This window comes from Canis lupus, chromosome 20 (assembly GCF_003254725.2).
Source record: "Canis lupus dingo isolate Sandy chromosome 20, ASM325472v2, whole genome shotgun sequence".
In the NCBI taxonomy this organism is placed as follows: Eukaryota; Metazoa; Chordata; class Mammalia; order Carnivora; family Canidae; genus Canis; species Canis lupus.
The window spans coordinates 42,025,888-42,038,083 of NC_064262.1; the positions used below are offsets into that span (position 1 = coordinate 42,025,888).

Genomic DNA, 12,196 nt, shown 5'->3' on the forward strand with positions numbered 1-12,196 from the left:
ATCTTTTGTGTGCTAACTTTAGTCCCTCCCTCTCCCTTTATGTGCCCCCCTCCCCCCAGTAGTTAGGCTTTTTAAAGAAATACTTAGAGTTAAAGCCTGGCTTCTATGTTACCCATCAATGTCAAGCAATTAAAGAACTTAGAACTTTTAAAATTCCTAAGAACTGTAAAATATTTTGGGAAATATATAGTCTAGCGTTACTGTCATTTTATAATAGGAGAAAAATTGGCCTGAATAAATGAGATAACTTCTGTACCTCACATATTCTAAGATGCAGAGTCAGAATATGAACTAATAGTATGATTCCTTTTCTTGTTTTACCAGGATATAGTGAAGAAATAGCTGCATTTTAAGGAAGTTAATACCAGTGCAAGGAACCTTGTTTTAAGAAGGAAATAGAATAGTCATGGGCAGACTCAGATGAAACTAGGTAGTAGTATTTCACAAAAGGATGTTGTGCTAATTCCTTATGAGCTGGAACAGTTGTTTTAATTGTATAGCATTTTCTACCAGTTTGTGGAATAGATGAGTTCTGTTAGCATCTCACTGACAAATGCTTGGACATGGCCATTGATCAACCATTTTGCAAATAAATGGAGTTTTTGACCTACTAACAGAAGAACACCAAGAATGGCATATGTAAACCTAATCCTGCTACTAGGGAAGAAAACAATTAATAGCATGTTTTTCTGAGGTGAGAAAAAGAAAAAGCCATTGATATTTATCATGAATCTGCTTTGTGCTACGAGAGATATTTTATAAGAAATACTTTCTAGAAGAGAGCAATCTGATTAATCAGGTAGCAGTGCTAACAAACACAAAGCAGCATGTAGTACCAGTTAATTTATGTTGAAATATTCAGTGGTGAGATTTAGACTTCTTAGGGAGATGAGAAAGTAGGAGGTGTGGTCATTGAAAAGTGATACCTAACACAGCTTTTGGGAGCAGTGACAATGGAATTGGGTGAGGACCAGTCTAAGTAAAGAGGCTGAATAGAAAAAGTTAATAGTATTATCTTTCAGTAGGAAGATGGCATTCTTTTTTTTTTTTTTTTTTTAAGATGGAGCTCTCTGGCTTTAATAACTTCCTGAATTATTACCTATTATCATCTGTGTTTGAAATATTTTCCTTTTGAAATGATAGTTCTTAAAATATTGTCTAATTCCTCCCCCCACCTTTTTTAAATTAAAGAGACTGTTTCCCTTTGAGATTTTTAAGCTTAGCATGCCATGTTGCTCTTCTATAAATTGTAAATATACAGAGTTACAGGGGCAATAGAAGGCTTTTATATTTTGAACTGCAAGCAGACTGCCTTGTTAAAGGTAATGGGAATATTTTGCGTGTGTTCCATAGAACTTGTTAGAAGCATTGAAGGCTTGACAGTTGGTTGGGAAAGGTGGAAAAGAGAATTCATGGCAGAGACTTTCAGGAAGTAGAGTGCACATACACATAAAACCTTGTGTCTCATCCAAATTCAGGATGGGTCTATGAGGGAGGAGTCCATAGATCCATTTGTTGGAAAGAAATTGTATTATACAGTTGACGTGCTATCATGATGGAGAAGAGTCTGCCAAGTAAATTTTTAAAAACCCTTTTCCCTTAGTAACTGAACGAGGAAGGGATGCTGTTGGCTTCAGAGATCAAACAGCTGCCCCAAAGACTCCTAACAGGTCAAGAGAGAGAGACCCAGACAAGCAAACTCAAAATAAAGAGAAAAGGAAACGAAGGGGCTCTCTCTCACCACCTTCTTCTGCCTATGAGAGGGGAACAAAAAGGCCAGATGACAGGTAAGTGGCCTGTGTGAGTTATCTCTTTTCTGAGCCAATCAGAAAGTTCCCAAGTCAATTATTCTGATTTTGGACACCAAAGGGTTTTCGAGTAAATATATTCTCTTGATGAATGAGTATAAAGTTTTACTGATAAATATTGAGATAGAATCTCTTTCGACAGTGAAGACTAGGGGATTTTTAGTACTTGAATGTTTTCTACTTGATAACATTTAAATACTATTTGAGGAGCCAAAGGTATGTTCTTTAAAGGGGAGTAGAGGTTGGTGGGAGACAACTCTTCAAAGATAATGGTAACTCTTCTAAAGCCAGTACGTTGTTTTCTAGTGAATCTTGTGCCACACCAGTCAAAATGCTGATTGATTCCTGTGTCAGAGGCTGTCTTTGTCAGTGCTTGTAGAAAAATAAGCCACTTGATCACCCACTGGGGACTAGAAAACATTCATCCAGAGAAGTTCTTTTAACATTATTTTTGAGGGCGCCTGGGTGGCTTATTCGATTAAGTGTCTACCTTCAGCTCAGATCATGGTTCTAGGGTCCTGGGATCAAGTCCTATGTCAGGCTCCCTGCTTTTCCCTCTGTGACTCCCCCTGCTCATGTGCTCCCTCTCTCGCTCTCAAAAAAAATCTTTAAAAAATTGAAGTTAAATTCTTTTTTTGAAAAAAATGAAATGTGGCACTCATATAATGGAGTTATCAGAATTTTTTATTTGGAGTTGTCAGGGTTTATAATAGTAAATTCTTTGTGATTTTAAATTGTATTACCCTAATTGCTAAATAGATTATTTAATAATCTTGTCATTTTTTATTGGCCAGTTCTGTTTTCTCTTCTGTGAAGTGTCTTTTTATATGTGCTGTTCATTTAGTATTTATTTTTTAGGGATTCTTTATATTCTAAATATAATTCTGCTTGGGCAGTATTTTTTGCAAGTATCTTTTCCCAGTTTGTGACTTGTATTTTGACTCTTCTGTGTCTTTTGATATACAGAATTTATTAATTACGGTGTAATTGAATATATCACATGCATGGTATATTTCCTCATGGTTAGTGCTGTTTTAAGAAAGTCTTCCCTATCCTTGAGGTGATGATACTTATTTTTTCCTTGTCCTTAATTTATTGGGACTTAATTTTTGTTTGTGTTGTGAGATAGAGATATGGTTTCATTTTTTTTTTTTTTCTGAGTGAATACCCAGTTGTCTGCACCATTTACTTGAAAATGCATCCTTTCTCCTTGATCTGCAGTACCATCTCCAGTAAGTTTTCATATGTGGGAGGATCTGTTTTGGGGCTCATAATGTGACTATAGCTTATATTAAGTCTTGATATAGCAAGTAGGGCAAACCCCTACTTAGTCTTCTGGGATGTCCTCTCTTTTCTCAGACTTGTTCTCCTTAGGATCTGCTTGTTAGGTTTCTCCCACTCCCTCCACCTGCCTGCCCCAAGATGATTCTGAGGAGACTTGACATCCTTACAGTGTTGAGTATTCCTGTTCCTATGTTCAAATTGAGTATTCAGATATTCTCTAATTAGGTTTTTATATTTTATATAAAATATATATTTATATATAAATATATATAAAATATTATATTTTAAATAGAGATTAAGTTTTTCATTATCTCCTTGTTTATAGTTTCCTCCAGAAAGACATTGGTATCTTGATATATTCATTTCTGAAAGCCTTAATTTTTGTTAAATTTTCAGCTTGTTGCTGGTGTGTAGATATGCAGTTGACTTTTGTATATTGATCTCGTGTTCGGTGACCATACAGAACCCTTCACTGATACTTCAGAAGTATAAGGAGTTTTGCCCTTTATCTTTTATTCTTTGTCAGTAGTCCACATCATGTAAATTTTTGTTTTTCCTTCCTTTCTAATCCTTTTGCCTTAGTCTTGCTATTTTGCTAGCAGTACCTAGCAGTTCCTTCAGTACAAATCACAGAATAACAGTTTTTTATTTTGGAAATTGATTTCTGGTCATGTTTTATTTTCTCCTTTTTTGGGGCTTATTATACATTGTTTTACATTTTTAATTAGAATAGTTGGCATATTTAGCTCATTAATTTTTAACATTTTTCCCTTCAAAGGAAAGTGTGTAAGGATTTAAATTTCTCGATAAGTACTATTTGAACTAGTGCAGTTTTATCATAATCTGGTTCTAAATACTATTATGGTTTCATTAAATTTCTTATACCAGTTCTTAGAATTTTATTGAGACTTTCTTTAGAGTCTATTTCATTTGATGTTAGTAGAAGTACGCTATTTTCCTGTTGGTGGGATTTAACCAATATGTATTTTTTCCTTCCTTTTACTTTCAACTTTTCTGCATCTGATAAATAGCTCATAGCTGATTGATTTTTAAAAATTCTTTGTGGCATTTCTTTAACTGGTTGTTTCACTTTAATAAAATCTAAAGCCTATCAATATCCTGAACAGCATAGGTACTTTAGGATACTTTAATCATTCAGCCTTCCCAATTTATATGCTGTTCCTGTCCAGGATTATAATTTCTTGTTGCTCCTTCTTACCCATCAGTTACTGTCAATTTTTTATATGTACACAAACTGACTTACAAATTTGTTTACATTTATCAGTTTCTTTGTTCTTCTTTCTCAGACCTTCCTTTAAAAGATTTCATTTGGTGACGTTTTGTTCATCTTATTTTTCAGTTTTTATCTAAAAAATCTTTTTTTTGTTTGCGTTGCTCACCCTTAGTTTTATTTTTTTTATTTTTTATTTTTTTAAAGATTTTATTTATTTATTCATGAGCAACACAGAGAGAGAGACAGAGAGAGAGGCAGAGACACAAGCACGCTCCATGCAGGGAGCCCGATGTGGGACTCGATCTCGGGTCTCCAGGATCACGCCCCGGGCTGCAAGCGGCGCCAAACCGCTGTGCCACCGGGGCTGCCCTCACCCTCAGTTTTAAAAATCAGTTTTATTTAATCAATAGATATAAATTACTTACAGAAATAGTCCATTTTAAGTATATAATTCAATGTGTTTTGTCAAATGCATGCAGTTAAGTAACCACCACCACAGTCATGATATATGTATAGTTCTGTCATCTCAGAAAATTCTCTTGAGCTCTTTGTAGGTGGTCCCTTTCTTTTACTACCCCTAGTTCCTGGCAGTCAGCCTCTGCTCTGCTTTCTGACCCTCTGATTTTGTCTTTTCCAGAATGCTATGTAGATAGATAGATATCTATATGGCATCGTACTCTAGATAGGATTTGATGTGTCTTTCACTTAGCAGATTGCATTTGAGAGCCATTCATGGTATTATGTGTCCCCATAGTTCCTCTTTATTATTGAGTCCATTGGATAGGTATACCAGAGTTTGTTTATGGATTCATTAGTTGATAGGCATTTGGATTGTTTCCAGGTAACTGCTGCAACTTGTAAGACTTGTATGTGTATGAGTCTTTTTTTTTTTTTCTTTAAGATTTTATTTATTTATTCATGAGAAACACAGAGAGAAAGGCTGAGACACAGGCAGAGAGAGAAGCAGGCTCCATGCAGGGAGCCTGATGTGGGACTCGATCCTGGGTCTTCAGGATCACACCCTGGGCTGAAGGCAGGTGCCAAACCGCTGAGCCACCCAGGCATCCCGGCATGAGTCTTTATGTGAACGTGAACTCTCATTCTTAAAAGGAAGGTTTGCTGAATTTACAAGTTTTTCTGAACACTTTGAAGCTGTTATTCTTCTGACTTCCCTTATTGCTTTTGTGAAATTTCTTGGTCCAGTTGTCATTCTTTAAGTAATCTAGCTTTTTTTCTCTTGGTCTGCTTTTAGATGTTCTCTTCGTATTTCGGTGTTCTGTAGTATCCCTACCCTATGTTTATATGAGGATTTCTTTTTCGTTGATTGAAATTCGTTGGGCTTTTTGAATTTGAGGATCATCTTCTCTGGTACTAATTCTCTTCAGAGCTGATCTCTTGCTTAACCATACCATGGATCTTAGGGACTTTGAATTGAATATTGGATTATTTCTTGGTTTATAACACTTATCATTTCTGTGCATCAACCTCTCCGTATGATACAATGCTTTTGTGCTGTGATTTTAGCCATCATATAAATCTAGCTAAGCCATTTCTTTCTATACTATCCCTTGTCTTCACTACTTGAGATGACACTACTTGAGATGTCTTCACTACTTGAGATGACACTACCTTGCATCCTGTCTTCAATATACCCTGGCCTTTTAAAAAATAGCATTTTATGTCATCTAATATATATTTTAGAATAATATATTAGTTTTTAACTTTATGAAAAAGGCTGCTCTTTTGCATTTAATCTGAGGGTACTTTGTTTTCACTTGATATTGTTAAGATTTATCCACAATTGTATGTGTCAGTTTATTCGTTTTCATGGCTGTGTGTAACATTTGTTGTAAAGCTTTTTCTAATAAGTGTAGTGCTATTATCTAATTATGATGTACATATGCAGCAGAGTCTCTTGGGCATTGGAGTAGAATTGTTGGATTGTCAGATATGTGCATGCTCAATTTTATATGATAATTGAGTTTTAATTTCCATTCTTTTTCCTTTCTAGGTGTTTCATGGGGTTCTTTTTCAAATCTACCTGGTTGTTTTTTATGGTCCCATTCCTTAGTGATATTTTTAATAGCCTCTTTTATTTTTTTTAAACATACTAAATGTTTCTTGTAGTCTGTATTAGACAGTTCCAGTACCAGTAGTTTTTGTGGGTTTCTTCCTCTCATTTGTTTATATGTATACATGTATAATTTTATTTTCTAAATTTTTTTTTAATTTTTATTTATTTATGATAGTCACAGAGAGAGAGAGAGAGAGAGAGAGAGAGAGAGAGGCAGAGACACAGGCAGAGGGAGAAGCAGGCTCCATGCACCAGGAGCCCGACATGGGATTCGATCCCGGGTCTCCAGGATCGCGCCCTGGGCCAAAGGCAGGCGCCAAACCGCTGCACCACCCAGGGATCCCTATAATTTTATTTTCTGATGAACTCATCATGCTCCTTAAAATTTGATCTGTGGGAATTCCCTGAAGCTTGGATTTAAGATGTTTTGTTCTATAGACTGTTTGCATTTGTTTTTGCCAGGCAACTAAGGATACTACCATCCCATTAACACTTTAAGGGAAATTTTCAGCTTAAGAGTTTTTTAGACCATATGTTTTTTGTAGTTTGGATAAATGTTATGTTGTTGTCTGAAGCTGTTCTTAGATATTTCTTTGCAATGAGACTTCTTGAAATTAGTTGTCATTTTAAAATTTTTGCCAAGAGCACTTTCTCCTAAGTTTGATTCACTCCGTAGAACTTCACAACAGACTCTTTTAAGCCCTCTATTCTTTTCTTGTGAATGCTAGAGCTGATGGATTCCAGTGGGCCTTGTCAAAAGCATCACAGGGCATTAGGCTTAGTAGTAAAATATTATTTTTGGTATTACACAGAGAAGAGGAGGTGAATATAACTCCCCATACTTTTATGTGTGCATTCTCATCCTTCACTTAACTGCCTTCTGTTGAATTTGTCATAAATGTATGTGGTCAGACAGACTCTAATTTTATAGCTTTTATTAGTGTATTTTGTTTTAATTTCAGAATTTGTGGACTTAGAACTGTATAGAAGACTATAAAACTATAAAGAAGAATCTGTTTAGAATATTATACATATCTTTAATTTGAAGTTCTAGAATATGAGAATAAAGATAAAGTTATTATTTTCATCTAAATATTTCCTTGGGATTCTCTTTTATCTGCAAGACTCCTTAAGTAATTTTGACTGATTTTTAACCAATATCAAATTAGAGTTGGTGTGATTAATGACTTAGTATTGAGTGACATAAGATTTATTATTATGTTCTTGATTTAGGGAAGAACATTTGTGATGCTCTTCCTATTTTCTTTCTAGATATGATACACCAACTTCTAAAAAGAAAGTACGAATTAAAGATCGCAATAAACTTTCTACAGAGGAGCGTCGGAAGTTGTTTGAGCAAGAGGTGGCTCAGCGGGAGGCTCAGAAACAACAGCAGCAGATGCAGACCCTGGGAATGACGTCTCCACTGCCCTATGACTCTCTTGGCTACAATGCCCCTCATCACCCCTTCGCTGGCTACCCACCAGGTTATCCCATGCAGGCCTATGTGGATCCCAGCAACCCTAATGCTGGAAAGGTGCTCCTCCCCACACCCAGCATGGACCCCGTGTGTTCTCCTGCTCCTTACGATCATTCTCAACCCTTGGTGGGACATTCTACAGAACCCCTTGCTGCCCCTCCACCTGTGCCAGTGGTGCCACATGTGGCAGCCCCTGTGGAAGTTTCCAGTTCACAGTATGTGGCCCAAAATGATGGTGTGGTACACCAAGACTCCAGCGTCACTGTCTTGCCAGTGCCAGCCCCAGGCCCAGTCCAAGGACAAAATTATGGTGTTTGGGATTCAAACCAACAGTCTGTCAGTGTCCAGCAGCAGTATTCTCCTGCACAGTCTCAAGCAACCATATATTATCAAGGACAAACTTGTCCAACTGTCTATGGTGTGACATCACCCTATTCACAGACAACTCCACCAATTGTACAGGTAACTAATTTTGGTATCTCTTGTCTGTCTTACAGTCTGTTTATGGGGTGTTAAATCTGATGCAAAGGGGAAGTCCTGCCATTGTTTGCTTTTATATATTAATCAATTGTATATATATTAGCTATCTACTATTGCATAACAGATTACTCCAGAACTTAGCAGCTGAAGACAACTAGCAATTACTATCTCACAATCTTTGTGAGTCAGAAATTCAGAAGCAGGTTGGCTGGTTGGCTGGTTGGCTGGTTTGGGCTCAGAGTCTTTCATGAAATAACAGTCTAGCTGTTAACCAGAGCTGTAGTCATCTGAGGTTAGGCAGAGGATGGAAGAAGATTCACTTTCATCCTCACTCACATGGTTGTTAATTTGGTTTTCTATCATCACATGGACCTCTCAGCAGGACGTCTTACAACATTCCAGCTGACTTCCCCCAAAGCAAGATCAGAGAGGCTCCTTCCTTTTTGCTTATGGGCAGTGAATAATATACAGTTTATGCTTTTATATCCCTATGATGGGAGAACCCTTTGTCATGGTCATTGAGTCAGGAGAGTGCTTCTCCTTTTCTTCTTAGACCCAGCGTGTATATTATTTTTTTTACCCTCTATATGTTTACCATCACAAGATTTGCCAGAATGTCTCTGATGCACTGAGCCTAAGGATATCACTATGGTAGGAAATAGTAATGTTAAATTTAAAGTTGAGTGTACTGATCTTATTTTTCAAGGTGTATTTTTGTGCTTTTTAATCAAGTTTCTTTTCTGTAGAATATAGCAATACATTTTAAGCTTTAAAAGAACAAAAAAAAGAAGACTGTATAAAGCATCATCCTCACTACATTCCCCATCATCTCTCACATCACTCCTTATCACTCCTTAAAGGTGAATTACTGTGGATGGGGGAGACTCCCAAGGATACTTCCTGCACACATTACTTAGTACTGATCAGTTATGTTATTTCTGTTACTATTTTTGTGATGAAACTGCATCAAAATTTAGTTTGCAAAGCTGTGACAAAGTATCCATGTTTAATTCCTAAAATTTTAACTGTGTGAACTACTTTCATTTTGTATGATCTCTTTATCCACATGATTATATAGTTTATGTATTTATAGTTTTGAAGACTTGAAACTATCCTATGTGTTTCTACTTAACATGATTCTTAACCATTTTTCCAAAGTACTCTGTATTTTTATGTGTGTGTGTACCTACACATTTTAATGGCTATATAATATCCCATTTGCTTATCAAATCATTGCTTACCATTTCCAGGGGATGATAGTCATTTAAAAGTTCTTTTCGTAATTATAAATAGCACTGCACTGAACATCCTTAGATGTGTTTTGTTTTGTTTCATGTTTGGCTTAAAATGAATGTTACAGTGCTAAATTAAGCTAGTAAGAGCATGCGACTCTTGATCTTGGGGTTGTGAGTTCGAGCCCCAAGTTGGGTGTAGAGATTACTTAAAAATCTTAAGAAAGAAAATGGGTGTTATTGGCCATCAAGTATCAATTTTTTAAGTATTGTTTATCTTTTTATATGTTTAATTTTGCCTTCTACAGAATGCTTTTAAGTATCTTTAATTTCCTTTTTTTTTAAACATTTTTAAAAATATTTTATTTATTTATTCATGAGACAGAGAAAGAGAGAGAAGCAGAGCAGAGGGAGTGCAGGCTCCATGCAAAAAGCCCGATGTGGGACTCAATCCTGGGTCTCCAGGATCAGGCCCTGGGCTAAAGGCGGCGCTAAACTGCTGAGCCACCGGGGCTACCCCTCTTTAATTTCTTAAGATTCTAACTTCTGCTGTCTTGTTGTATTCTTTCTTGGACCAAGCCATTCATTTTGATTTTTTTTTTCCTGAGAATGTGTATCAGATATCAAAACATAGTCTATTTCTGTCCCATTTCTATTCTGAAGTATGTTCTTAACCTAGGTTTTAGAGACAAAGCAACAGCAGTGGAGGATACCTATTAAAGACTTCCCAGAAGAAAGGTCATTGGTCATTTAGCCATCCTTCTAAAATGGGATTTATTTTTTCCATCCCACCAAGAAAAAGATTTCTCTCAGGCTTAGTTACAACCTTAAGACTCAAACGTCACAATTTTGCTTGCTTACAGTTTTCCATTCTGTTCCTACCAAGGAGTCATTTGCTGCTCCCTAATCTATTTTGTGTGTGCTAGAGTGGTAGATAAATGGACTCAGATGGTCCAGACTGTCATTTCTTCTCTGTGAGATTAGTTATCAGAGATGATGCTGGGCTTTGGGTGATGAGAAACGTAGAACATGGTAGTGTGTATGTGTTTTGACTCCCTGTCCATCATTTAATGTATGTCTTGGAGATGGGCACTTAGTTTATATTCTTTGGTTTTAGTTTTCATATCTATGAAATCAGCTGAATGCCTCAGAGTGGTTGAAGTTTGCATGGATAATGGATACTAATAATGATAGATTTAAAGCACAATGTACCTTGAAGGTTTAATTATATTCAGTTACCTTAGTGATACTGAGAGAGTATGGACATTAGTGGGGTGTGAAATGCTCCTACTCATGGTCCTGTCTCTGGTGTTTGGTCTAAAGATCTGACCTCCAGGATGAGGCCTTGAGGTCTGTGTTCTAGTGTGGTATTGATCGTACCAGAATTGGGCTACTGAGAGTTTGCAAGATACGATAACTTCGACAGTGAAGGTAGTATGTGATGTGATACAATACAGATTAGTGTGTATGTATGCAATATCTTTGACATTTAGAACAGATGTGTGATCAGAAGGCGACTTTCATTTTTTGCACAATTGCTTATTAAACATAAAAGCTCAATTTCATCTGAGACCACGTGATTTATAGTGGTTTTGTGACATTACAAAGTGACCTATTCTTACAAAGTCATACTAAATCACATCTCAAAAAATACAGTGTTAAGGACTATAATTTTTCACATCACAGAGTGAAGTAACTCAGATATAAAGTAATAGTGATTTTTTTCCCCTCTCTAGAAGTGAAGGCAGAATAATTGTTTCCATTCTGTAACATTTTCAACCTTTTTAGATTTCTCTTGTAATTTCCATGAGAAATCTCATTTTAAAGACATTTGTAGACTGGATTTATGTTTGAGAGACTAGCTTTTGTGTAATTTCAGGTCTCTTGAAGGGGAGAGCCGGTCTCCTACAGATTTTCTCCCTGCAGATAGAGAATTTGATCGGCATATGCTGTTTGTTTCACAAATGTGTACATCTTTCATATGAACCTCAGTGGTACTGCAAACCTATTTCCCCTTTTTATTGCTGTTGTTAGTTTTGGCATTGGCATGTGATTATCAGGTGGTTTGGATAGATTCTATAGAACTCTGAAAAATGTTCATTTTCCTCTTCCTTCTTGACAGTCTGAGTTTTGAACACTTTACCTCTAAATGATTATTGCTATATTGGATGACCTTTTTTTTTTTTTTTTTTTTAAGTCCAGCATGGCTGATACTATTCAGATATTTTTGGTGTTTCCTTTAGAAGCTCTTTCCAGTATGTGTTATTACATTCTTTCCTGATGATCAGTTATTATCCTTTAAATATATGTTTGCATTTTAAAAACAGGTGAAATTTGTCTGGAGTCTCATCTGGTAAATACAGGGAATAATCAAGCTAGATAAAGCCATTTCAGTTCAGAAGTTAACACACAGCATTTGGAGCCAGAGTGTTCAGGCTAAAGAATCTATAGCTTGACTTCACATTAATCAGGTCCTTTAAAGTATCTCCATTGATGAGCCTTACTAACTCTGATCTTGTCAGACAAATTCTCTAGGAGCAAAGTTTCATTGATGGTCAAAAGAATTTTTAACCTCTGAAATAGTAGCATTTTTCTGTGTAGATT

General features: G+C 36.2%; 1 protein-coding gene across 10 annotated transcripts in view; it reads left to right on the top strand.

Moving 5' to 3' along the window:
• The window catches only part of SETD2 (SET domain containing 2, histone lysine methyltransferase), a 125,261-nt gene that overhangs the window by 85,854 nt on the left and 27,211 nt on the right, over positions 1-12,196 (top strand). For 4 of the 10 annotated variants that reach the window (XR_003140981.3, XR_003140982.3, XM_025458317.3 and 1 more), the window contains exons 14-15: positions 1,604-1,787; positions 7,673-8,342. Coding sequence is in view for 3 of the 10 variants with exons in the window: in XM_025458317.3 (XP_025314102.1) it covers positions 1,604-1,787; positions 7,673-8,342 (854 nt within the window). In the remaining 7 variants the exon portion in view is untranslated. Of the gene's footprint in view, positions 1-1,603; positions 1,788-7,672; positions 8,343-12,196 lie in introns of those variants that run through there. The other 6 variants (XR_007404257.1, XR_003140985.3, XR_007404259.1 and 3 more) reach the window with 4 other exon arrangements.